Consider the following 25,648-nt stretch of genomic DNA (forward strand, 5'->3'; position numbering starts at 1 on the left):
TTGAAGCAGATTGGCACATTAACTGTGTCCACAATGTCCACTATTAAACTCGTATTCTACCGGCAGAGTCTGGCGACTTAACCTAATTTAACCTGTTAATCTAACCCCAGCAAACGCCAAGTTATATGTAAGTTAACAGATTGGCGACAGATTCTGCTCGATTTCTGCTGCCAATCCGTATTAAACTGCCAAACTGCTCTGTTTCTGCCGCCAATTTACTGCTCAATGTTGCATGTGAATAGATTCCGTTATATTTAGCATTAGTACCTACACATAATCATTATGGTTGTAACATCCATATATTAAGGTTGCAACATCCATATATAGCAGCTACCCTCACTAAGGTTAGGGCAACCATATAGGTCACTTCCAGAGTACTATGGTTTCCATAACTCTTTTGTATGGATAGGCAAAAATTGACATTATTATTCTCTTGTAGCAACCGTAACTTTTCTCCGTGAAGTGTTGACCAAGGCTGCGTTTCGCTATTCACTCGCAGTACTGGCAGCACTGTAAATCCGTACCAATATACGCGGCAGTAAGCTGTCAAAGCGTTTTCGTGTTCATGTGACGTCATAGATTTTGTCGTCACTTCCTACTTTCATTAAAGGTGCGATTTCACGATGACGCTCGACGCTGGATTCGAGCGTCAAAAAGCTGAAATGTGTTTAGCTTTGGCGCTCGACGCTCATTTGAGCCAATCCAGTGGTTAGGTTATATTTCGCGTCCCTCTGAATCTATCACGTGACCAGATTTGACGCTCGAATCCAGCGTCGAGCGTCATCGTGAAATCGCACCTTTAAGGTCTACGACTAAACATCTAAGAAGGTCACGTATCCATGCATATATGGCGTTATGATACACGAATAACCTAACCAAATTTCGTACGCGAGCAGTAGCCACTTGATGAATGACAGGTATAAACGTGTTTTGCGTACTCTCAGGTAAATATTTTCAAAAGTCTTTGAAGCGTGATTTTTTATATTAATCTGATTAATACTAAATAAATATTTCGTCAAAAGTAAGAAACAGTATATCTCTTACTAATTTGTCGAAAATGTTGACATGACTTTGTATTATTTTCGGCTGAGAATATATTTTATTATGTATGACGCCGTGGGGCAGATTCGTACACTGACTCGTGGAGCACTTTGATACATATCAATATGTATCTATGTAGTTTATAGTATTAAATAAGATATTTTAATTTTATTTTAGACGAAAATGGTAAGAACGTACCAAAAAAAGACCGATAGGGTCTATATTGATGAAGATGCCGTAATATTGTTAATTCCGTATAAATAAATATCTCTATATCTCTATATACAATAAACATAGCTTGTTTTAATAATAATCCAATTTATTTCTAAATAATATTAATATAGATCACTGAGAATCAGTGCCCCATGCCCGTATCATTGTACCCCGCATATGAGGCACATTGATACGAATTTCATTTTTTACAAAAAATGTTATAACATTTCTTATTATTAGCCTACAGCAAAAAGGCAATCAAAACACGTAAAAAGAAGGACAAGCCTTTAAATTTAACCTATTACATTTATCTTAATCTATCTGCAAAGTTATTTATTTAACTCTTGAAAAAAATCGTATCAATGATCCCCACTTCCCCCTATGACATGTAAGTTGCACTAGTTTTCTTATTATTTTACTATTAGTTGATTACTAATATTACTACTACTACTATTAGTTGATTTTTTGGTCAATTCCGCACAGCATGAAGAACGGTAAAAAACGATAATGCAGTATGCAACAACTGTAATAAGACATGACTTTTCTATTTTTCTCTAAAATATATGTTTAGTTATTTTGAAAAATTATTTCTTACCGTAGCAGCACCTTCTAATGATCCCACAAATAATTCAGCAATATTCATAGTAAACGACTTGGTACCTCTTTGCAAGAGGAACAGTATCATATTTTGTATTTGCAACGGAGCTACGTACCACTGAACGTTGTACCTACATGATAATTAATTAATAATTGAGAAATATAAATAAAATCTGTGTCTGCAAACAGTTTTATTATACCTTTCTTAAACTACCCAGCGAAAACAACCTAGTCAAAGTGATGTTAAATTGCCATCAAATTGACGAGGGGTATGATGTCAAAAGGAGTGATCAAAATGATGGCAAAATGATGGCATCATGACTGCAAAACGTTCCATACCTTGATGGTGATTATGACTGTCATTTTGATGTCTGTTTGATTTCAAAGTAAATAATTCCCTCTACAGTAATATAAATGCAAAATTAAAATTAAATTACATTGAAAAAGAGACAAAATAAAGACAGAAATATATTGCATAAGGTTTTTTAATCAGATTTAAGCTTTGTTCTTAAATTTATATGACAGGTAACTTAAAATCATATAGTAGTATGTATGTAAACTTTTATTGCATTTCCCCGTAGGGTTTACAATCTACTACTCATTGGCGTTTTTAAAGGGACGTACCCAATGCTCTATCCAACTCATCCATTACCATTATCATTTCCTTTGGACCAACGGTTTAACGTCTCTTCCGAAAGACGGAGCCCAGTTTTTCCATCTAGGGATACCTCTTTCCGCTAGATGGAGGGGGCAGCGTTTTTGCTGAGAAATTCTCATCTGGCTTAGCGGGATTCGAACCCGGTTCTCCAGATTACGAATCTGGCGCTCTACCCACTAGACCAGCCGTCACCCCAAATCATATAGTAGTAAATCAACGTTAAACGTAAATCAACTTAGTTAACGAATAAACCTAGTTAATGAATAAACTTACAAGTTAACACAATAAACTAAAAATTATAAATGTTTTTGATATATATATAGATATACTGACAATGAGTGAGGAAAAAGTCTGGAACCGGTGAAATATCTCGAAAACAAGACATTTTAGGAAAAAATGTTTTATACATAAGTTGTAGGGCTTCAACAAATGCATCAAACGGTGATACTTATTTGACCTTGAGCGTAAGTATGGAGGAGCTTTCAAAATCAACTTTAAAATTTTAAATGGAAACCCCAACTTTTTATTCAATATTCTTGTAGCTGACATCGAGAGCTTTTCAAAACACTATCAATAAACTTCTTTGGGTTGAGTACTTTTTGAGATATGAGTTGACAAAGTTCAAGTACCGCCGGCATTAGCATTAGCCAAGGTTAGGTGGAGGTTGCTACTAATTAATTTGAACTTTTGTCTGAAACATTTTTTTATTTGCCTAATATTTTTTAAGGAAAACTTGGTAACTTTTTCAATACGATATCTCGATAATTGTTTGTTGGAGGGAAATGTGGTACAGAACTTTTGACTTGATTTAGTCTCAAGAATATACTGTTCCACTAGAAAAATTGAAAGTGTCCTTTATATGATCTTAATGCCTACACCTAAGGTCAAATTATATTATGTTCCCCTTGCAACACTTCAATTTTTATCAGATAAAAGTTGTTCAATTTAATTAGTAGAAATGGAGCCCCTCTCCGGGTAGATGGGGCTCCTGTTCGTCTTGTTCGTACACGTCCCGTGTGGTTCGTGTGCGTCTTTCTTTGGGGTGCGGACTTCCTCTGGTGAATTGCTCCGCAGCCAATGAAGAGACCCCTCAATGATATGACTGCCCGCGGTTATTATCATGACGGCTCTCTGAGGCGGTCGTATGGTGGCACAACAACAAGTGTCGAACCATTCGACTAGAAGCATATTCTCCCGAGGTCTGAAGCATTCCTGGGACTGACCGTAGTCTATTGTTTGGGTTTACGTTTTTCCCGGGCGCTTCGGCGCACGAACTGTCTCGTCACATGACGTTATGCCACTGTGTCTTCCGTGTGACGTGACTATGGTCCTTTGTGCTATGTTTCAGAGAGAGAGTTTTTAGTGGGTGCAAGCCCCACATATCCCGGGGGCCGGCCCCTGATAGAATGCGCGAGGCATTTTCTCTCTTCTTACCGAAAACAAAAAAAATTAGTAGAAAAAGATAGTACAATAAAAAATAGGGGTTTTTATGTATAATATAAAAAGTGTTTGCACTTCACTAGCTACTTACGCGACATTTGCAGCCCATTTTCTCGAAAACTATTATAGTTATAAAAAATTGAATAATACTTTTTTGTAGACAATTTAATAAGCTTTCATCTTGATAATAACTATTTTTTTCAATAAAATCAATATTTCACAAGATATATGAAAAAAAAACGAAAAAATGTACCTATTTTTCAAGATGGTGGCAAACGCTCACCTTCAACTTATCAGGACTTTTTAAACGTTCATTAGTAAGCCTAAACGAACATCTCTATCAAGTTTCAAAACTTTTGGAATTATTTCTGTCAAATTTCTTATTTTGACTGGGCTAATATATGGGACTTACCACAGCTTATAAACACAGATATTTTCTGTTTATTTAGATCAATGTTTCGATTTTCGTTGTGTACCTTTAATAACATCCTGTATAATTTCTCCCATTGTTATTATCATTGTTCTTCCTTGTTTTCTTTTGCCTGTTCTCTGAACAGGCACAGATATGTTATCAATGTCATGTTACAATGAGAGTTTTCCAGCAAGCGACACAAGTCGGCACAAGTGTCATTTTGTCTTTGTTACTCATTGCCAAAAAAAAAAGATAAAACGATGTTTATGTTGACTTGTGCCTCTTGTTGGAAAGCTCCCAATGTTACTTGTCATGTTTTCCGGCCAAGTGTATGTAAATACATTACAATATCCACTTACGTAATTTAAAACGGCCAAATTTCGAGCAATTAACAGTCTCAGTCGTCTGTAATCCTTCGCGACGAGCACACGCTTTTGGGAGACGATGGAAGGAATTCACCCTCGCTCTTGTTGCATTGACCGCTTATGTGAGTCCGTTTATGAGTCTAAACTCAATAATTTTCGTGGTGTTCTTACGGAATTTCTAACTTTCGATATAGTTGCCACTAAGATGGTCTGGCGACAAAGGTCTTACAATTGCACGGGTTTCATGGACACACATCAGTCATGCAATGAAGGAAACGACCGATTCTGCTTGTAACTTGACGAATACTCGACGATATACTTCCGACTTCACTATGACTAATTGTCCATATACATGGGTGAGATCTGATTAATGTAAACTGTAGCGTTGGATCGAATCTGATTCTTTTATTGTAATGTAATACGAGATATTGTAATGCGTTATTCCTTATAGTTTTTTATTGTTCTGAAGAAGGCCAAGTAAGGCTCGAAACGTTAACACGACTGTATATTTTTTGAAATTATGAAATATATTCTTAACATTTGTTAATTGCTCAAAATTTGGCCGTTTTAAATTACGTAGCTGTTTGCTTTGTCGAGCGAAATCATATTGTTATTTGTCAATATCCACTTACATCCACGTGGAGAATACCGGTTAACCTAACTTAACCCTTCGCCCGCATACGTGGGTCGTTTTCGTCCGGGCGAAAATCAAATGTAGTTGTAACTTTTGAAAACGGGTAGAGAGACTTTAATACAAATTATGTGAAAAAATTAAATTGTTTATAATTTTATGATTGATACTTCAAATTGAAGGTTTGAATTACCTCCATGAATTTTTTCAGATTTTTTGTAACACATTAACACTAAAAAAAAACGTCAGGACGAAAACGACCCAGGTATGCGGCGTAAAGGTGCCAAAAAAACCTATGCGGGCGAAGGGTTAACCTCAATTACTATGTGCTACTAAATAAGTATGAAAAAGGAATAAATATTGCAGAAAATTTGTACTTACTGGTCTTCTATCCATGTCTTCTATCCGATGCTCATTAGCTATCAGTTTATTGCGCACATGAAACTTTCTCTCAATGAGCTCATACACACAGGACTCGGAAGCACTTGCGCGCGACAAGAAGCGACGCGACGCGGTAACGCCGGTAACCAATAAACTTCTGGGGAGTGGGGGTCGATTATGTATCTTGAAATGAGGTGAAAATCACAAAAGTAAAAAATCCACTAGAACATTTACGATTTTATTTGTCGAAATCTAATAACCCTGGTGGAAAAATATCAGAATTTTTCATATTATTATTCATAAAAATTTTCAGATTTTCTTAGAATACTCAGAATTTTTCAGATTTTTTAATACGAATTGGAACGTTCCTTAGAAAAACTAAAAAAAAATAAGAATAAAATACTTTTCGCCAATATATCTCCGTAGAAGTCTGAATAAATGTAAGAAAATCTGTGCAATTCATCAGAAATTTTCATATATATGATACTGAAATATTCCAAAAATCTTCATCCAATTATTTCTGAAAGTGTCTAAGAAATTTTATGTACATTTTAAGAATTTTTTATAAGTCCCAATTCTTGCAAAATTTCTGAAAAAATATGAAAAATTTTTGATATTATTGAAGACCTTCATGCAGTATGTGGTCTTTAATAATACCACAATAAACGCTGTTGTGAGCGCACAACGTATTCGCGATAAAGAATGGCACCTGGCAACACCGAGGGCCGGATTACCTGGCCCTATCCGACCCTAGCGACGAGGACCGATGACGCGGAAGCCAGCACGCGTCGCGGCAATGACCATATATGGTCATTCGGGATTTCACCAGCCCGCTAGGACGTTGATCGCGAAGTCAAAATCGCTGACTGCTAAGTCAGCGATGCCGAGGCGATAAAAGCCCGCCCTTCCAAGGAACGGCGGGCAGTCTAGAACGAGAGATTAATCGCGCACGACCGAACGTAACAATTAGTACAGTGAACGCCCGCAAGTCAGGGCAGTGAATCAAGAAGATATTTGTATTATTTAAATAAAGGCTTTATTGAAACTTCGTTCAAATAAGAATCTGGCAGAGTTATTCCCCTTCCTCCCGGCGGATCCAAACGAACTCTGTGCCGACCCCTCGATCCAAGGAACGGCACAACAACGCGATCACGGAAGCTCCGAACGTTCGAAATATATGTAAATCGTAATACACATTATAAAACAACGCTGGAGATCCTTTTTAAGAAAATAACTGAGTAGATCAAATTGTCTCATCATAATGTAGTCATTTTGATGTCAACGTGATTAGTCGTGTTTTTCCCACATAACACTCAATTATATCATCTAAAAATTCACTTCCACCTATCCCTATGATGTTTCATCGCGCACAACGTCAATCTACATCAAATTTTTCGCCATATTGATCTATTCTTTTGACACAATGACGACAAACAACAATTTTGATGTCATATTGACGTCATTTTGACTGGGTTGTTTTCACTGGGTACGAGTATATTAAATGTATTTTTTATTACAGTGATCCATATAACGAATATGTGCATATTTGTTGTACGAATATATAATATAATTTTATCGCATAAAATAATCCCTTACACGGTGACAAAAACGTTATTATTATGATCCATAATTTCTTGCGCATAATAGTTGCCTACAAACATGTAAGTCAAGAGATACATCATAAATATTAATCGTAATGAAAGTTCTTCAATATCACATTCAAAGGATGTCATCTGAAAGATCTAAAATACATGGATATTGTAATAATTGTCATAAAAATTAAATCAATATTATAAAAAAAAACAATTAGAATTGTCTGAATAAAAATTTAGTAGTAACTAATCTTATTACTATTATTTATAAGTATATATCATAAAACAAAGGCTGCAGTATTTACCAGAAAACCATTAAGACTTTCACACATTACACCGGTTATTATCAAAAGGGCGAACATTATTTTAAATCTAGATATTGTCGAGTTAGAAAATCTTCAAATAAAAATATTATTATATGCGCGTATTTTATATACTAATTATTATATATATATATATATATATATATATATAATTCATATTGCTTATTAAATACTAACTTCATAGCTTTGCGATGCATATCCACAGCACAAATTAATCCCTTGTATATCAAATATTCGTTTTGCAAGCTGTTTTCTTGTAGAGTTTCGAGTGTCATTGTACGTGCGATACGATAACTGCAAATGATTCTTTTGGCATCATTAAATGGCCTTTCTATTTTTTCAATTTGATAGATTTTTTATATTTGTTTTTATATTTATTCCCTTACCAGGTAATTCGAAACATTCCACATGCATGTTGTAAGTAAACTATGAACATTGTTCCTGTCGCTAGCACTGCCATTGACCCAATAAAAAAGGCTGCATTTGTATGGAAAAATATCAAGTAGAAGTATCTTTTATCAACAAAGTATTCTGTCACAAGCAGCGGCGAAATACGTGCGCGAGTTTCATTTATAGACAGTAAGGTGTAAAAAACGCGCGACCAAATTGGGTATAAAATTAAAACAATTGCGATAAATATAACAAGCACTGAAAAATGTTTAAGGATCAATTATTTCGATAAGAAGTTTATTATAAACTCGCCGCGCGATTAGTTTTTTAAATACAATATTCCAAATATAATAATTCGTGTTCAAAGTAAATCTAAAGCAGTTGTCTTACATGTAAACGCAATCGTGTAACGTTTTGCATAGATAGCATACTGTTTTATGATATTGATTTCATTTTCGTCAGTTAACTCGTTACAAGTATGCTGCAGTTGCTCCAGCAAACACTTTATCTGTCAATATTGCATACTATTTCTCTTAATCATATTTTTAAAAAATGTCTTGTTTGTATTCTATAAAAAGACCTATTTTTCATCAATATACATATAATATACCGCATGACACTCGAGAAATTATTGAAGCTGAATAGCTAATATTTATGTAATTAATCAACAAAATGAAATAAATTAAACATATTACACTGCAGAAGAATTTCATAATTATTATCTGCATATTGTGTGAAAAGAATATCTGTTTATATACATGTAAAAATAAAATCTATAAAACAAATAAAAATTTGGTTAATTGCATAACTCAATAATATAACATGTGTATTTAGGAAATATCGACATGGATACTTTCATGAAAGAAATATCCCCAGGACTCTTCAAAAGGACAGTTTCAGTTATTAATGTTAGATAGCATATGTAAATTTTTAAAGTTTTGAAGAACGCCTCAATTATTGTGTCAGTTCAGTAGCCATCTCGAACTGATTATTGAGTTATGCCATGAACTGAATTGTTGACCCTTTTTTATAATATTAATGTTTACAAGTTTATATATGACTTTTCTTTTACACTACATGCCGGTACAAAAAACTGGTCTCTTTCTGTAGCGTTTAATTTATTTTCTGCTTTCTGCTTATCATAAAATGAAATCGATTTAGTTTCACGAACTTCCTAATTGTCATCCAGCATGTTCTACTTACGACTTCAACGTTAATACTAAATGAACCATATTTAATTGCAAAGGCAATGTAAAATGATGCAGATGCAAGAACATTGATGAGGAGATCTGGAGTACATGGTGATGTCAGAAATGTTGCAAACTGCAAAGAAATTTTTTTATATAATTTTGCACTGAAATTATTATTTTCTTATGCAACTAGAGAAAGGCTCTAAGTCTTTAATTGTTTTGCTATGTATCATAATTTGACATGAGAAATCTATTTAACTGCAATATATTAAGCGAAATTAGAAATTAATTTTTTTTTATATGTAATATCTAACGGTAAATATGCAGTAGCGAGCCTATGAAGTCGGAGGCTCTCTCTTGTGTTGGATCTCATGCTTTCTCTCAGATAGAACACAAATTGTAAAATATAAAAACAGTATATCTAGAAATATAACTGTCTCTTCCGGGGTGCCGCAAGGTTCGCATCTTGGCCCCCTTTTATTAATTTTATTTATTAACGATATCGCTATGTATATTAAATATTGCCTCTTTTTACTATATGCTGATGACTTGAAAATGTATCAAAAAATAAATGGACTTGCAGATTCATTATTGTTGCAACAGGATCTGCACAATCTTGAGGTCTGGTGTAAGAGAAACTGCCTTCGACTCAATGTTTCTAAATGTTTTGTTATACATTTTACCCACAAACATAACCCACTTCTGTATGACTACATTCTTGATGGTTTACCACTCTCAATAAAGCATAACGCTCGTGATCTCGGAGTTTTGTTTTGCGCCGACTTATCATTTAACAATCACATTCAACTTATTGTTTCATCTGCGTATAAAACACTTGGCTTCATCCTCCGCTGGGGAAAGTATTTTGTAAATATCTCCACTTTAAAACTGTTATATTGCGCGTTGGTTCGCCCGAAATTGGAGTATTGCTCCACTGTATGGTCTCCCTATTATAAATGTCATATTGAAAAGATTGAACGCATACAGCATAAGTTCTTACGCACGGTAGCCTACCGCATGGGAAGTCCTATGGCTATTACCTGCCATGACTATTATCCCATATCAAGAAGACTTAATTTAATCACTCTAGAGAACAGGAGATTAATTTTTGACCTAACATTAATTTTTAAATTATTAAACAATTTTATCGACAGTCCTGACCTATTAAAAAATATTTATTTAAATATTCCAATCAGGAACCTAAGACAATCTCCCATTTTTTATGTTGAATATCACCGTACTTTATATGGCGTAAACTCATGTTTGAATAGGATGATCATCTCGGCAAATAATTATGCCAACCTGGTTAATTTCTTCGGCGGCAATGTGTCTACTTTTAAGCGGAAACTCATTTGTTTACTCTCTTAACATTACTTATTGTTTTCTGACTGTATTTTTATCTATTTTATTTAATTTTTATAAACTACATTCTCTCGTGTATATACTAAAGGGTTTTTTACCCGTAAATAAAGATTATTATTATTATTATTATTATTATTCATGTATGGATACATATAAGATTCATATGGAAGTATAATAACCCTATATGATTATATATAATTATATATAATTATATAATCATGATAATTATGATCATATAGAGACAAAATTCATATATAATTGCATTATATATAATCATATATATTTATATATAATTATATATAATCTTTTTTTCCCGGGCATATAATGTGTAATGCATATTTAACCCTCCGTGTACGTGGGTCTACGGCGTCCGAGCCAAAATAATATCTGCTCGTAACTGTAAAACTGGCAAGCCTGTCTCCCTTTCTAAAAAAGTAATTGGGAAAAGGGACTCAAGAGGGACCCAGAGCTGTTACGAAAGATCAATATATCGCCGAATACCGAGCAAGTCAAGTCTTGCACGGACGTCTCAGATCCATGTATGCACTAGACGTAATCATTTTTGGAAGTAATAATTTTGCTAATATTATTGAAAGTTCATTAAAAATCAAATATTAAATAAACAAATGTTTATCAAAAGATTATAAAATTGTCAACTACAATGTAGACAGATGTTTTGTAAATTTTTTCAGATTTTTTAAAATACTTTAAGGTAGGGAAAATAGCGTTGGACATGACAGACTCACGTATGCACTAAGAAGGTACCGAAAAAACGGAGGGTTAATAAAAGCATTCTTTCATATATTTTATACATTTTTGAAGCGTGTGAGAATTTATATTTTATTACTTTGCGTATACGCGTCTCCGTGTAATACGCAGATATCTGTAGCATACGCTGTTATACCCGCCTCGATACGGGTACCCGTACTGACGCGGGTATAACGGGTACCCGTATTGACACGGGTAGCGGGTACCCGAATCGATACGGGTACCCGCTACCCGAATTACCCGGGTACCCGCGGAACCGGTTCAGATCCGTATACAACGGGTAACGGGCGAACGGACGGGTACCCGGGTACCCGGGTATTCCGAGCTTTACTAAAAATAATGTTATATTTTTTATCTTGTTACTAGACATTACAGGCGCGCGCTACGCGCGCGCTATTTAACTTTAATATTTCACTGTTAACCACACAACTGTCAAAATATGCCATGACAGCGATAACAATATTTCGATAGATTCGAGTATCGATGACATGCCCTTTTTAGAAGAGGATTAAGAGTGGATTATATAATTAAAATTATTAACATACCTGACCTAAGATAACCCTTAGGAAAATTTACTTAAAAAAACTTAAAATAAACTAGAAAGTTTACCAAAGAAATTACTATTAATAAACTATTGATAAACTAGAAGTGATTTCGAACCAAACTTTAAGTATTTCTATAATATACTTTAAAGGTTACTTTAAGTTAACTCATGCAATTACTATTAATCACCCCAAAAAAATATTCTGTCATTTAGTGGCTCCCGCTTGATTTTAGAGGATTTTCCTCTGAAATACGGTCTCAAGAAGATATTTTAAAATCTAGAGGAATATCCTCTAACCATGAGACACTAGACTTAAGATTGCAGTCCTCTTAATACTAGAGGACACTGATTTCCGATATTCACCCGGAATAAAAAAAAATTATTTATTTCGAAATTTTATTACTATTTTATAACTAAATTTGTTTCTTAAGATGCAGTCTATGATTATAAATATTTTCTCGTATTTGAAAAACACACTTACCTTGGTGGGATTCGAACTCGGGACCTCTGGATCGTGAGCCAACTGCCTTACGTGGTAGACTACTTCTTAATTTGATGTAAGTGTTATATATAGTCTACATATGTCATAACCAGCGCAAATATATAATTTTTCAAAAATCATCTTAAGAAACAAATTCAGTTTAAAAAAGTAATAAAATTTTGAATTGGATATATGGTATAATATTTCTTAATGTCTCGTGTGGTGCAAGTGTGGTGAAAAAGGGAACTTGTCTTTTTAAGTATACTGTTGAAACAACACGCATAAGTTAAAATCAGCTTTAAGTATTACCTTTATAAAAAGTAAAGTTAAAGTATATTTATAAGTATTACGTTTGTTAAAAGTAAATTTAAAGTATATTTGCGACTTGCTTATAAAGTTTTTATTGAGGTTAATAACTTAAAGAAAACTTTACGTTCGGCTGTCAGTATACTATTAGTCTACTATTATACTATTAGTATACTATTATTACGGCTAGTATACTTTATAATACTTTAAAATACTTTAAGTAACTTTAAAGAACTTTAAGTAAATTTTCCTAAGGGAAAGGTCGCCAAAACACTAAAAAGCAATGTTAACTGGAGTTGAACAAGTTTAGACCGTTGATAAGGCCACAGACCAACTATGAGTAACAGAAACCGATTGAGGCTAATATGTAAAGAGTCGATACGGATCATTTCTCCACGAGCATGCAGATGTGTGTGACACCGGAGAGGCCAGTTCGCTTATTTTTTCTTCTATTATCAGTTGCATATTGTATTACTCCATTTTTCTTCATACTCTAGCTCAAATTCTAACGTAAATTATCTAATTTAACGAAAATGTAACAAAATATTACCATGAGATCGGAACACGCGCAATTTAACAATTTTATCTGTAAATAAGTCGGTGATTAAGCGACATAAGATAATAGAACAGATGTTTATTTCTCATAGGTAAATACTTGTGAATTCTCTGACAAAAGATCGCGCAGGCGTATTTGCCAGTTTTCAGTAGCGCATTTATTCATTCGTTTCGTAGTGTGTGAACTCGTAAGTTTCACTTTGATCCTTTAGAAAAGTGGCAGACGGTCGGCTTTACATTTCGATATATCAACTATTGACTTAATATTTGTTAAATTTAATATACCACTGTTACCAATAAAATATATTTTTCTATATATTATTATAAACATATAAACTATTGTCATTTACGTACTGTCATTTTTTCTTAGCTTTAATAATCCTTAATTCGGTTTTATCTATTTAATCTATCAATTCTACTTCTTTCAAGATAGTAGGTAACACTACATCCTTATAATTATAATTATAATCTCTATATATTTTTTACAATATCTTTAATTAATGTATCTTGCCGTCAATGCCTCGTAGAATAAAGAACAGTGAAATATGATAGTGCGGTGCTCAACGACTGTAATAATAGGTAAACTTTTTTTTACTTTCCTGAAATATATTACATTTAACATATAAAATAATGCATATGTTTCTTTTACCGTAGCTGCACCTTCTATTGATCCGACAAACAATCCAGCAATATCTATATTAAACGCCTTGTTACTCCTTTGCAATAGGAATAGTATCATTTTCTGTATTTGCAATGGAGCCGCATACCATTGAATGTTATACCTGTAGAATAACGTGAATTGATGGTTAAAAGAAAATGAAAAAATTGAGAATAATTTTTAGTACATTATATTTAGTTAGTTGTAAATTAGGATAGTAGTGTATGAATGGAAGGATGAATGATTAAGGTTATTTGTAAACCAAGTCCACTTCTTGGCTATGTAGCTGAAGTTAATAAATATATATAGTACATTATATTTGTTCTTTAATTAAATAACAATGTTTATTATCGCAATACTCCGACGGAGATGTGTGATCCACAGATATCTATAGGTATATATTACTTAGACCGCTAATACAGATTTTGCGAATAAAGCCACAAAAGAGGAGCCAAGTGAGGCAAGCGGAAGAGTAGGGGAAGAGTAGAGGAAGGGTGGCCATCTTTGAAAGGACTAGTTAAGCTTTCCATCAAGGCATTTAGACGACACACATCGACACATTCTGAACAGTAGATGTAGATCTGAAATTAAATTTCATTTTAATTAGATATAAGTGTAAAATATAGTCTAAATAAAATGTTTATATTAATTATGCAACATACTCTGAGGAAACTTCTGGGTTTGTCAATTCCAAAGTTATTACCAAATTTTCGTCACAGTTAGTTATATCATTACATACAGTTGTTCCATTTCTACATCTATTAACATGTTAAATGTTTTATCAAAATTATTTTTGGTTACATCCTGTACTTCGGTTATATCCTGTACTTCAGTTATATCCTGTATCTCGGTTATATCCTGTATTTCGGTTATATCCTGTACTTCAGTTATATTCTGTATTTCGGTTATATCCTGTACTTCAGTTATATCCTGTATTTTGATTATATCCTGAATTTTATTGTCATTATTTTCATTATTTATTTCATTTTCATTAATATAGTCGTCACTAGTAGCACCACTTGTGGGAATGTTCTCTGTTTGAGACGGTACGATATTTGTCGACACTTCTTAAAAGGAGAAATGGAAAAAGTAATAGGACAAAAAACAATAAAAGTAAGCAAAATGTAATGAATTGATAGTGAAAAATTAGGAAAAATTACTTGGAAGATCTTGAAGTGACAACCAATAGTTAAAAAGTCCTTGATTTTCAAGTTTACCGTCCCAAATTCATTTCTTCTTAGCCTCTGCGAAGGTCTTTAATACCTCAGAATCTTTATATTTTTCAAAAAATTCCAAATGCTTCTGTCGTTCTTCTTCCGAGGGCGTAAAATCATTAGTGGAGCTACTCATATTTTGTTTTGTTAATAACTTATCGTACTGTAAAGCATCTGCAGAAAATGGAAAAAGTCCACATGCTCGAAATCCATTAGCCATTATTTCGGGAATATTTAAAGTTCCTATGCTTCTCTCTAATAGTGGTCCAAAGTCTTCATTTCTTATACGTTTTTCATAATTTTCTGTGCGCCATTCTTGTACCATTCTCTTCCAAGCAGCTTTTAGTGGGCGGAAAAATGCTACGTCTAATGGTTGCAATAAATGGGTAGCATTTGGATATAATGCTACTATTGTATTGTATTGTATGCTTTATTTCATTTCCCCGCTGGGTTCGAAAGGCGTTTGTCAAAGGAACGATCCCAAACCTTTTACAATGTATCTCCATCTCACTTATACACATACATTACATAAACTGGCGTTTTTCAAGGACGTACCCAACCCTTTACAAACATACATCTTTCCTGACCCGACCTGACCATTACGGCCCTTTACACTCTTTTTCCTCCCTCCCCTCCTCGCCCTCTACTCTTTTCCCTTTCCTTCCTAGCTGTCCCCTTCCCCGCTCCCCCCATCCTATCTCATCCCTCATTCCTCCCTCTCCTCGCTCCGTCTCCACTCTCTGGCGTCATTCCGCTCCTTCCTCGCGTGACAGACCTCCTCTCTCCCCCCTCTGCCTAAATACCCCATACCTTCCTAACAGCTCCGCTCTCTCCTTATTCTCATCCTCCAACTCCACTATCAGCACCTCTCTCCCTCTCTCACTTCTTTCCCAGACCCTTCTAATTCTCGGCACTCTAGGTCCTCGCTGTAACTCATATTCATATCCCGGGAAAAAAAGATTATATATAATTATATATAATTATATATAAATATATATGATTATATATGAATTTTGTCTCTATATATAAAATTATATATGGGTCCATATATGATTATATATGGACATATATAATTCCAAATATAACTAGATATGAACAATAGATCATATATGCACTTATATATGGATCCATATAAGATTCATATGAAAGTATATATAACCCTATATGATTATTGAGACAGGATTTTTATTTCGACAAACCCTTTCACCCGACGCGGCTTGGGTCGGAGCCGTCGGGGCTCAAAATGCAATTAATTAATATGTTCAATATGTTGGGCGCCAGTTAGTTTTATGAGAACTAACAAACTCTGATTTATTCAATAAGATGGTTCGATTGGGTGACCCAGAAAACAGGAGATACCAAGAAGTGGAAATAATTGACGGAACTGAAGATTACTACTTACGTTTTGATAAGAATCAGTTTCCTTTATTGTTTTACCTGGCAATCACAACTCTCGGAGATCGACTCTCCGTGCGATCTTTTGACAACTTTCAACGGCGCTTTACAAAATTGACCCTCCGTGCGATCGCTTCTTGACAAATTGACGACGTCTTACAATACAATTTGACGACGTCTTAACAGGTTAGATTTAGACCTTCTCGCACGATGCTCACACAGAGAGTGCTCGATCGCGCTTTCGCCGGGAGCTTCCTGTGGTTCGGCCGGTTCGAGAGAGCGGGGAAAGTCGCCGCAAGGCCGACGCTCATTGGTCGCCGTACGATACATCGTTATCGATACAGCCGTCGAGGCCTGCTCGGCATTTCGGCTGTATGGAGCAATCCCATTGGGCCTGGCGCTAAGTTTAATTTTAATGCTAATTAAATATTATCTTAGGGTGAAGTCCCATGGAGCCAGCGTACGGCGTACCGGCGTATGGCGTAAAGAAGCTTGGCTAATCACAGGCTTTACGCTTGTTTTCGTTACGCCAGCACAGATGTTACGCTGGTTTTTGAAGCGTTTCGGCGTTTATGCTACAATGATACACACCCACGTACACGCATATAGAATATTGCTTCATGTATGAATGTATGTGTTAAAAATTGCGCTGAAAATTTCATCGGCTGTCCCATGGGGCGTATTTACGCCGGCGTAATGATCAATAAGCCAATCACAAGACCCCTTGAGCATCCATTTTGAAAATAAGCTGTGTAAAACAACACTGTGATTGGCTTATTAATCATTACGCTGCTTAAATACGCTCCATGGGACAGCCGATGTTTGTGCTGGCGTAACGAAAACGAGCGTAAAGCGTGTGATTAGCTAAGCTTCTGTACGCCATACGTCGGTACGCCATACGCTGGCTCCATGGGACTTCACCCTTATTCTAACGCGGATCCCGAGAGTTTAGACTGCGAGACGTTGAGTTCAGAATTTCCTGTTACATTATATAATATCATTATATATGTTCATATATAAATGCTGTTGAAATTTTATGAGATTACTCATTTTCTTATTCCTAAGAAAATGAGTTTACGGTCAAATGTATTGTATATATATTGTTTAAATAACTGTTTAACAGGACATGAGTGACAATAAAAGAAAACGAAAGCAAGAGCTAACACGACTACGGGTGAAGCGGCATAGAAAACATAAAGCTTATTGTAGTACATCTGAAAATGGAAATAAATCTGACAGTTCATCTGCTTCAATGGCTTCTCCTGCTGCTGCTTCAATCTCAAATGAGCAAGAATTCTTTATGGACATCGAACAATTTGATTCATATGATGAAAACACTGCAGTGAACAACAATAATGAAAATTTAAACTTAACGCAGGATTCCATGAACAATATAAATGATGAGAATATTCTCAGTGACAGTATTGGGGATCAAGCTGATTTCGAAATGGATGAACACAGTAACACAGCCCTGATAGCACAAAAGGTTTCACTTATGTTGCAGGGACGTTTCAATGTCTCAATTGTGTATCATTACATTTGTAATATCTCTGGGACCATCTTTTTGGAAATATTGCAATTGCAGTATTTCTGCAATCATCTTGATTGAAACCTTACATTTGAAATGTTTCTACAATGTAGTATTTTGCAACATTACAAGTGTAAAGTTTCTGAGAGGTTTCTGAAACCTCAACTAATAAATGAGCATCGTATGCCGCCAAAATGCATCGCGCGCCGCGCGGGACCGGCCCGGGACGGTGTATACCTTGAACGATGAAAGTGAACAGCATATTTGTCTACCGGATCAAGATATTTGTCTCACGTAAAAGGTATGTACAATACTAATAATTAACATATAAAAATACGATAACAAAGTCACATGAAATATCGATGGCTTGTTATTTTCAATAGAAAAGTTGTAAATCAGTCGATTACGAAGAAAATACACACATATATTTTTTGTCCGGAAGAGGTTATCTGAAATTGGTAATACAAAAGGAGAGCTCACTCCTCAACTATTTTCCTGAAACTTGACAATATTGTGTATTTTTGCATAAAACGAAAGAATTTGGCAGAAAAAAGCGTCGCTCTAGCTGCCCCGCAAAGCGAGATATCAATCGTTAAAATTCAGGTTAAGATAACCGTCATACCGACGAAATTTAGCGACATAAACATGTCCCATGGCCACATGCGCACTTTTCATATTTGCATAAATGTATGTTGTTAAAGCAGAGAATATAGTTGGTATATAACTATATCTCTGCTTTAACAAAAAGACTGCAGTTCAATATATCAACGATTTACTGCCTTAAACTGACTTTTTTTCCTTTCGTTCATACGTGTACAGGGCTCACATAGAAATTCGGCATCCAGTGGACGTATTCAACAGAAGGTATTCAACAGGAAGTACTCAACAGAAGTATGTGCAATTTTTATTATAATAAATATATTGTGTTATATGTTGCATAAGTATACAATATATTTGTGATCATGCTATTAAAGTTTTTCTTAAAGTGGAGTTAACTCGTCCAAAATTAAAAAATGATAATTTTAATTGTAACACACATATGAAGGACTAATTTTTTATTTAGAACTATATCTTATTGAATATGAGAATGCTCAGTATTAAAATTCTTCTTTATATACAAATTTTTAAAGTTGTACAAAATAATTTAACTTCTTATTTTAAAATTAATTAAACTAAAACATATGAAAATACAAAATTATTTATTTTTCTAATTTTTTTCAGTTTACTAATAGTACTCTTAAGTTTTTATTGTTTCAATGTCTTAAAAAGGAAGAATAATAATTATGTTATATTATATTACAGGTTTGTATTATTATATTCGTTTACGGTAAAAAGATCCGAAGAATAATTTGCAGTGAGTATAATATCACATTTTCCCAATGGATAAAAAACGGAAAAGATTTTCGTGTTATTCTCAACGGCATATTCGAAGACTAGTTGCAAAAAATACAGCTATAGATTTAGATGCCATATCTGAGCCAACACCGGGTTGTTCTTATCATATATCTTCCGCTGATGAGAACAGTCCAGAATTAATATCTCAAAATCAAAATGATAGTACCAATACGATTCCAAAATCAAGTACTGATTCGGATGATAGCGACGATGACAATTTATGCAATAATTTTGTTAAATCTGATATCGTTAATAATATAGATTCAGCTGGCGAATTCGATAATGTAGGATCACCTCGTGAAGTTGAGGATTCACAGTCAGAAAATGAAATTGAAGAGTTCGAGTTAGAAAGTGAATTTGCGGATGAAATTGACAATCAAAATTTAGAAAATTATGATAAATTTAAAACAGATTTGTGTTATTGGTATATAAATGACCGTGTATCGCACAAGACTCTAGCTAATTTGTTGGTTATTTTACGGAAACATACAGGTTTACCATTTCCCAAAGATCCGCGGACTTTGCTAAATACTCCCAGAAATATCGAATGCATTCCTGTAGAAATGCAATACTATCATTTTGGTTTTGAAAAAGCTCTTAAGAAAATGCTGCGGGACTATGTACAACAAGTTGGTCCGACTAATATTCTTAGGGTTTTTATAAATATTGATGGACTGCCAATTGCGAAGTCTAGTAATGCTTCTTTGTGGCCTATATTGTGTTCAAATTCTGTAACGAAATTGGTATATATTGTTGGAGCATACTATGGCGAAGCAAAACCTGCAAATAATAATGTTTTCCTGCAAAAGTTTGTTGATGAAGCAACTTTTTTAATAAATAATCAATTAATTCATGACGGACAAAAGATTGAAATTAAGATACATGGTTTCATATGTGATGCTCCAGCTAAGTCTTTTATTTTAAATACTAAAAGTCATAATGGTTACAACAGTTGTACGAAATGCACTATTCAAAGAAAGTACATTAATGGACGAATATGTTTTCCCTCAGTAAATACCGATTTTGTTTTAAGAACTGACGAAGATTTTATAAATCATAAATATAACGATTATCAGACAGGAGAAACAATATTAAATAACATTCCTAATTTTAAACCTGTAACAGGCGTACCACTAGATTGTATGCATCTAGTGTGGTTAGGAGTTGTCAAGAAAATAATTTTACTTTGGCATGATGGACCAAGTTCGGTGAAACTTTCGAATCACATGAAACAAATAATATCAGAAGCGTTAATTAATTTACGAAATACAGTGCCTTCTGAGTATAATCGAAGACCGAGATCTTTAAAAGATTTTAGATTCTGGAAAGCCACCGAATTTCGACAGTTCCTTTTATATACTGGTCCGGTTGTGCTAAAAAATATTTTAAGAAAAAATGTTTATTTAAACTTTTTAAGTTTACACGTTGCGATGACAATTCTTGTAAGCCCAATTCTTTCAAGACATACAGGTAATATAGACTATGCACAAAGTTTACTAGAGTATTTTGTCAATACATTCAGTCAAATTTATGGTGAACAATATATTTCTCATAATATTCACAATTTATTACATATTTGTGCAGACGTTAGAAAGTATGGACCCGTAGATGAGTTCAGTGCGTTTCCATTTGAAAATCATATGACATATATTAAAACATTGATTCGTAAACCAGATAAACCTCTTCAGCAACTAGTAAAACGGTACGCCGAAATAGAAATGTTGGGTTTAAAAGCCTCAAATCCTGTTAACTTTTATGATCACATGCGATTCAAGAAATCTCATAAAAACGGACCTCTAATTGATGGATATAATGTTGCTTCTCAATTCAAAATGCTTCTTTGTAATTCATACTCGATCCACTGCGATAATCAACGAAATAATTGTGTACTTTTAGAAAATGGAAACGTAGTTTCAGTTTTAAACTTAGTAGAATGTAAAGATACCACAAAATTAATTATTGGTAAAAAATTAAAACACATTAAAAATTTGTACTTGCTACCTTGCGAATCAAATACTTTTAATATTCAAATTGTGATTGAAGAAGATCGCGTACGTGAATGGCCGTGTGAAAAAATTCAAGCTAAGATGTGGAAAATGCCTTACAAAGATAACTTAAGCGTTGTTTTTCCTATCATACATACATAAAATATATTTTATTCGTTTTATGGAATTTTGACTTTTGAATTTATGTTCAAACTTATTTTAAAACGTAATTTAACTTTAATTGTTATAATTGTTTCTCGTGTCCTGATTTTTTATGTAATGAGTTAAGGATGTTTGGATAGCGAATTTAATATTAAAATGTATTTGTATATTATATATAGATATATATTACTGTTACAATTTATATTACATAATTAACAAATGTAACAAATTTCTACCCATTCTATCTTGTCTTGCGTAGTAATAAATGTATTAATGTATGTCATATAGTATGTCATATAGTATAATCTACTGTGATTCGATTCGATTCGAATTCGAACTATTCGCACACCTCTATATGACATACATTTTGATCAAATACAATTGGTCAAATTTCAACCTTTAATTCTCAATCCTCAATCTCCAATGCATAGTCTGATACTAACTTAATATTGTTTTGTAAAGCTAGATTTATTTTAATTATTTATTTTAACTGCTTTCATAGGTAGGATATTTACAGGAGATTGAAAATGTCGTGATTTACAATAGCGCTTTTTGATGACGGACTGCAGTTGGTGCCATCATCGTGGTTATTTGATAATAAAACAATGTGTCACTGGCCGCCTTACACGAACGAAAAAAAAATTCGGAAAGCAATCATGGAAGAAGCCAGTCCTGATTGTACTTGGACTGCTCATAAAATTCTGCGCGTTTTTGGGACCTCAGGTGAGTAAATTATTTTACAATTTTAATGTATGTTATTTAATATTGAGATTTTATGTCGTTTTCTCTATTAATTTTCAGGTACGTACGCATCAGGGATTGACAAAGTAAAACTTGCCCAAGAATATTCCGACTTGGATATTTCCGACATCGACATTTCACATCAGAAACGTATACCACGCCAAAAAAAGACGTCTTCAACTTCTGACGACAGCGATCAAAACAATAATAGTATTTCTGAAAATCAACAAGTGACTAAGGAAAAGTCACTTCCAGTACCACCATCATTGCCAAAATCGTTTATTGTCAATAAACCTACCAAGGAAAAAATGCAAAGCGAGGAATTCTATCCTAATTCGAAAAAAAATATTGCAAAAGAAGCCTCAGTCACTCCAGGCAAAGGCAACGGTTAGTATAAAATATTATATTTCAAAATTATATATTTGATATACTTGCATTAAATTAATAAAAACAAAATTACTTATTTTTGTATTACGATAACAATTATTATATGTGTGTCCGAAAGTCTGTATTCTATTTTTTTGTAGATGTGCTGCCTGAAATATTCAGACGACTAAATCAAATATTTGAGAAATTAAAGTCAATAGATGATCGGCTCAGCAAACTAGAAGAAAACCAAAATGGTACCCTAAAAAATAATGAAATGGCAGTTTTGCAGGAATTTATAGCTCTACCATTAAAAACCAATGAGGAAGTTCAAAATATGGAGAAGGATCTTGAAAACCAAGACTTTTTTGAACAAATGGTAAATATTTTTTTTCACATACATAAACTTTAAAATACATCATTAATTCTGGCAACCCCGAAGCGTTTAAGCAGAAAAACCAGAAATTTCGTAAAATTGAGATACGAGCTTGCGAAAAAGATCAGTCGATGTGTAATATATGTATATGTTCCTAATTGTAATAAATTAATTTTTATAGGCCATTTCGTTGAATAGAATCGGCGGACGTGATAGCCGAGAATTGATTATAAACATTTTAAAAAGAACGATCACAAATGAGATAGCTGTACAATATAGTTGGGCTAGAAAGCTAAAAAAAATGGGGTTCAAAGATTTGCTGCTCGCGAAGTGTATTATACGTAAGTTTTGAAATGTTGTGCGACTAATTTTTAGTATTTTACTTTAATTTCAAAACAGTACTATAAATATAAATATTAATCAATGTTTTAGGAGCTGTGCGTATTACGGATGACAAAGTGACAGAGAAAGATATCACACATTATATCTCCAAGTGGCTTGTGCAAGGCACTTTAAGACACGAGCGCAGTCTTGAACAAAGAAAAACGTAAGTTTTTAAAAATTGTATAATTAATAGATTTTTAAAAGGTACTGGACAATAAAATATTAATTTTCTACAATTTTCCTAATATGTTACATTTTATTATTAAATTATCTTATACATATAATGTAAAACAAAATACAAAAAATTGCCTTTAATATATTAGAATTCCAGTTACTTAAATTGTTTGATTTTTTGTTCGAATCGACCGAAAGCTTTTGGAACGATGAAATAATGAACTAATCATCTCTTACATCTTTTATAGTATTTTGGATATTATATTCAAGTAACAACGAAGCCTTTTTATAATACTTAAGATGCATTCCGTTTCACGCATGTTGTGTATGAAGCATATTTATCCTTGTTGTTCACCGAATGTTAGATAAGAGTAGATGCATCATGCGCGTTAAGCGTGAAAAGGAATGCGTTAAGCGCGAAAAGGAATTTTAATAACATATTCATATAAAACAATACATTATATAGATAACATATATTTGATGATGGTATTCTTATTATTGGTCGAACAAACTATTCATTGCCTGAACTTTCGTTGAAAGCGGAGTCGACTTGTACACAAAATGAAAAAAATTATAACTTTGATCATAATACATATTAAATAATTACATAATGACCAATTTTCGATTTAGAAATAGTATATAGAATATATGTGAAAAAATAAAAAAATACTGAAATTCTTTATTATATATATAATTTTTGAAGTACAAAATTAATTTAACTTTTTTCTCATTTGTTTAAATTTTTTATTACTAAGTCCTCTTAAATAAATAACATGCTCTTTCGTTATTTTTATCACACTATTATTTTCATTTTCAGTAAACATCAGAAGACAGCGGACGCTGATGATGATGCAATATAAATTTTAATATTAATACTATATAATAAATAATATAATAAATAATATATTATTATAATAAATATAATAAATATAATAAATATATAAATGTATAATCTGTTGAAATATTATACAATACTAACCTATTTCTACAAATAAAAAAATAAAACTATTGTGATTTAATAAATTATGTTTTTTTATTAACAATATTTATTCCCGCATATATACGTTTTTTTTTACATTTCTGCAATGTTGCAAGTGAAACCAAAGAGGATATGCACCAACCTCACCGAAATGTTCAAGAAACATTTCTGTAATATTTCATAAACGTTTCTTGCGGACCGAAGCGGACATTTTGACGTTGCTGCAATCTTGCAGAGACGTTTCAGAGACATTACGCAACATAACTGTAACAGTTTCAATGTTTCAATGTTATGTTCCTACAATGTTGCAGAAACTTTTCTGTGCTATCAGGGAGATGAAATGGATGAACATAGTAACACAGATGAAATGGATGAACACAGTAACACAGATGAAAATATAGATTTATTAGAAGCCAGTATAGATAATGAGGATGAATTCTATGAATATAACGATGAATTTGATGAGATCACAGAGCTACGAACTTGGGCATTGTCTGGAAATCCTACTATACCTCACACACGACTTGATGAATTATTGCGTATCCTGAGGACTCGTTTACTTCCAAATTTACCAAAATCTTCTAAAACTTTTTTAAAAACAGCTTTTTCTTTATCCTGATAATGTCCTGAATATTATGCCTAAAAGGGTCCTCATGAATTCGGCTGACATGGTCCTTATTAGGTAAATGAAATCCGGTCCTGAACATGCAATGCGTTACACATCTTGTCAGGACCATGTCAGGTGACTTTACAGGGCCAGATTATGTATTATGGCACACCTGATCCGGACCTGTTCAGACAGTAACTGAAATTTCTACTCGGGATATTATAAATCAATATTTACTTTTGTGCCAACAAAATATTAAAAAATGCAAGAAGGATGTTCACAAAATAAAAATTAAAATAGTTTTGATTTTCTTGTAAACTTAAGTCCTCTGATTAAATTGATGGTACATATATGTGTACCCAGAGTCTCCGAAAGGAGATGAAATGGGGAACGACTCACGTTCGATTATCGGCGACGTCTCGTTGGATCGCGAGA

At 33.5% G+C, this 25,648-nt stretch overlaps 3 protein-coding genes across 6 annotated transcripts; 2 read left to right on the forward strand and 1 right to left on the reverse strand.

Moving 5' to 3' along the window:
* Nucleotides 1-1,375: 1,375 nt before the first annotated feature.
* Nucleotides 1,376-13,396, reverse strand: LOC139786283 (uncharacterized). Its single transcript, XM_071725451.1, has 9 exons — nt 12,945-13,396; nt 9,247-9,371; nt 8,434-8,551; nt 8,040-8,301; nt 7,831-7,947; nt 7,636-7,726; nt 7,335-7,480; nt 1,850-1,982; nt 1,376-1,777 (listed from the first exon to the last, which is right to left on the reverse strand). Exons 1-9 carry the CDS (start codon nt 13,081-13,083, stop codon nt 1,724-1,726), a joined length of 1,185 nt encoding a protein of 394 aa, XP_071581552.1. The 5' UTR covers nt 13,084-13,396; the 3' UTR covers nt 1,376-1,723.
* A 4,969-nt stretch (nt 13,397-18,365) lies between these two features.
* Nucleotides 18,366-24,601, forward strand: LOC139786282 (uncharacterized). Of its 4 annotated transcripts, XM_071725446.1 has the most exons (9): nt 18,366-18,502; nt 18,864-18,935; nt 19,347-19,398; nt 22,089-22,309; nt 22,388-22,714; nt 22,855-23,072; nt 23,251-23,410; nt 23,502-23,616; nt 24,445-24,601. In XM_071725446.1, exons 4-9 carry the CDS (start codon nt 22,192-22,194, stop codon nt 24,485-24,487), a joined length of 981 nt encoding a protein of 326 aa, XP_071581547.1. In that variant the 5' UTR covers nt 18,366-18,502; nt 18,864-18,935; nt 19,347-19,398; nt 22,089-22,191; the 3' UTR covers nt 24,488-24,601. The 4 variants fall into 4 exon arrangements, with proteins under 4 accessions (XP_071581547.1, XP_071581548.1, XP_071581551.1 ...); XM_071725447.1 differs by having other exon boundaries at nt 18,371-18,935; XM_071725450.1 differs by lacking the exons at nt 18,864-18,935; nt 19,347-19,398 and having other exon boundaries at nt 18,372-18,502.
* Nucleotides 19,409-21,586, forward strand: LOC139786281 (uncharacterized). Its single transcript, XM_071725445.1, has one exon. It carries the CDS (start codon nt 19,424-19,426, stop codon nt 21,584-21,586), a length of 2,163 nt encoding a protein of 720 aa, XP_071581546.1. The 5' UTR covers nt 19,409-19,423.
* Nucleotides 24,602-25,648: the final 1,047 nt, after the last annotated feature.

Source organism: Temnothorax nylanderi, unplaced genomic scaffold, assembly GCF_030848795.1.
Source record: "Temnothorax nylanderi isolate EJ_2023f unplaced genomic scaffold, tnyl_v1.0 TNYL_tig0999_pilon, whole genome shotgun sequence".
NCBI lineage: Eukaryota > Metazoa > Arthropoda > Insecta > Hymenoptera > Formicidae > Temnothorax > Temnothorax nylanderi.